General features: G+C 42.9%; 1 protein-coding gene across 1 annotated transcript; it reads left to right on the forward strand.

Moving 5' to 3' along the window:
* The first annotated feature begins 1,748 nt into the window (after window positions 1-1,748).
* On the forward strand, window positions 1,749-2,480 carry LOC136030603 (uncharacterized). Its single transcript, XM_065709672.1, has one exon. The coding sequence runs from the start codon at window positions 1,749-1,751 to the stop codon at window positions 2,478-2,480; it is 732 nt and encodes a 243-aa protein (XP_065565744.1).
* The last annotated feature ends 401 nt before the right edge of the window (window positions 2,481-2,881 follow it).

Here is a 2,881-nt window from a genome sequence, read left to right on the forward strand (position 1 = left end):
GGTACTCCTGTTACATTTCCCCACGCTGCAGCGCATCAGGTGAGCCTATGACCCACGGTGGCGGTGTCAGTTTCTACTGCAAAGAAAACATACCTCACAGGATCCTGGATTTCTCAGTGCCAAAGACCCATGACATCGAAGTTTCATGGCTTTGGGCACGACCAAAATGCCTACCTCGTCAAGTGTCGTCACTGATATTTGCCACGATATATTTCCCTCCAAGAGGACCATGCCGGCGACAACTAGTGGAATATCTCTAACAAAGTTGCGACCTCATCAGAACTAAATACCCATATGCTGAAATCTTTCTTTGCGGGGACTTCAACGACCTGAAGCCGAACTGGATCGAAAGCTCTACAGCCCTTCGTCAAATAGTCAATGTAAAAACAAGAGGATAAAACACCCTTGATTTGATCTTCACTACACATGGTGATTTCAACTTAGATCCCTCGGCGGAAGCACCACTCTCAACCAGCGACCATGCAACTGTTCTATTGCGACCAAAGTCAACAGTGGAACCTACTAAACCAACCCAATTCACTTACCGTCCGCTCACAGAGGAAGGCATAATTGGCTACAGAGATTGGCTCAACTCGGTATGCTGGTTCCGCCTTTTCAAAGACGAAAATCCAAACAGCATGGACTCTTCTATGAGAAAACGACTCGAGAGTACGAACGATTCTTCCCTGAGAAGCGAGTTACAATTAAGCCACAAAGCAAACCATGGGTTAACCCGAACATAAAAGCTGCAATGAGAGAGCGAGACATGCTTTACAAGACAAAGCCCCGCTGTGATGAATATAAACGGAAGAGAAATATAGTAGTGAGACTACTAAAGCAAGCTAGGCGTCTGTATGGACAACAAATATTTGCTAGGTTGTCAGCCAGAGATTCAAGGAAGTTCCACACAACTGTACGGAAGTTAATGGGACAGCAGAAGTCAAAATCCATTCTGAGGGACGAGCACGGAAAGAATTTAACCACAGAAATAATTAATGCCCACTTCTCAAATATTTGCCGCCAACAGCTTCCCCTCAATACTTTACCACAGAATGGTCCGATTAGAACCATCCCTGTCATCACAGTTTCCCAGGTCCAAGAAAAACTCGAACACCTAGATATTAGGAAAGCCTCTTACCCCGGCGAAATTCCTATAAGACTGATATACGCATGCTCCTCCTTCCTGGCCACGCCATTGGCTATGATGTATAACCAGTGTCTACTGGAAGGCGTTTTTCCAGATAAGTTTAAAAAGGCATTTATCACACCTATTCCGAAGAAAACATCACCGACCTCACCGTCAGACCTTTAGGCCGATTTCGAAGACGCCCATCATCTCGAAAGTCTTGGAATACTTTATTCTACAGTGGCTACTAGCAGAAGTAGAACATAAAATCGACCCTATGCAGTTCGGTTTTCGTCGAGGGCACAGCACAACACATTATCTGGTCAGATTACTTCATGATCTACTAGAGCACCTAGAAATTTCGGAGGCCCTTGCTGATATAATAATTTCTGATTTTGTGAAAGCTTTTGATCTCCTTTACCACGAGACTGTTATCAATGAAGCCCGTGCCCTGTAGGTCTCGCAGTTACTGCTGTGCATCATCGCAAGTTTCCTTTCTGGTCGTCAACAGTACGTACAACTTGAAAACGGAGAAGCATCCAACTTCCAAGACATCACATGTGGAGCAGCCCAAGGAAGGAAACTAGGTCCAATCTTATTTGTCATTGTAATCAACCGACTGATGAGACAACATAAACAAAGGTACAAGTTCGCAGATGACTGTTCAATAAGTCTACTACGATTCCTTTCACAAACACACGACCAACTCGAGCCGCTGGTTGCAGAGCTTCGGGATCAAGCTGGTCAAGTGAAGCTCCAGCTAAGTCTCGAGAAAAGCTGTGTGTTGCGTGTCAACTTCCTAAAGAAGAAGAGCATTGACGAACCTGTACCTCTCCAAACAAAGAAATCAGTCAAAATACTCGGCATCACACTAAGTGACGATCTTAGGTTCGAAGATCACATCAACCAGATCACAGCAAAAGCAGCTGGTCTTCTAAAATCCTTCGCAAATCTCAAAAGGTTTGGAATGACAGAACAACTCCTTCTTTCGTGCTACAAAACTTATGTAATGCCCATAGTCATGTACGGCTGTCCTATCTGGCACCCATCGCTCACAGAGAAAGACAGAAGTCAGCTTGAAAAAATTCAGACAAGAGCCTGCAAAATAATTCTTGGATCAAATTACAAAAACTACGAAGAAGGCTTGAGCAAACCCGGGCTCCCAACCCTGGATGAAAGGAGGCACGAAACGCTAATGAAGTTTAGAGCTGACATCCTGAAGTCCCAAACGCACCGAGATATCCTGCTTCAATTTACTTCAGTGACTCACGCACACAACACGAGGGTGGCTACTTTTAAAGAGGGAAAAGAACTGTTAGAATGCCCGCCTACACACTCAATGACAAGATTTTAAAACTCCTTCGTTCCATACTACTTGAAGCACTACAACGACAATATCCTCAAATCGAAGTGATAGCTCATCATGTGTGTTCTTTATGTTGTGTCGTTTTGCGTTTTTCTATTTTCTTTTTTGTTTGTTTGACGATACCCATGTTATTGCATTGTGATAAAGGGAAAGAATAAAGATTATTTATTTATTTATAAGGAAGAAGCCCCTTTCATATACGAAGTAATTTCTCTTCGTTTTAAGTTTTAATGTCGCTCCTTACTTTCAGTTAAAAAAACTTGTTTTTTTATTTAATAAAACACGGTTCCCTCGCCTCATCATTGAAATTTCTTCTTATGATAATGAATAGGCAAGAAGTTCTATGAACAAAATAAGTCTCACGAGGACAGAGAATCAAACAGTTCGTG

This window comes from Artemia franciscana, chromosome 8, assembly GCF_032884065.1.
Source record: "Artemia franciscana chromosome 8, ASM3288406v1, whole genome shotgun sequence".
Taxonomy (NCBI): Eukaryota; Metazoa; Arthropoda; class Branchiopoda; order Anostraca; family Artemiidae; genus Artemia; species Artemia franciscana.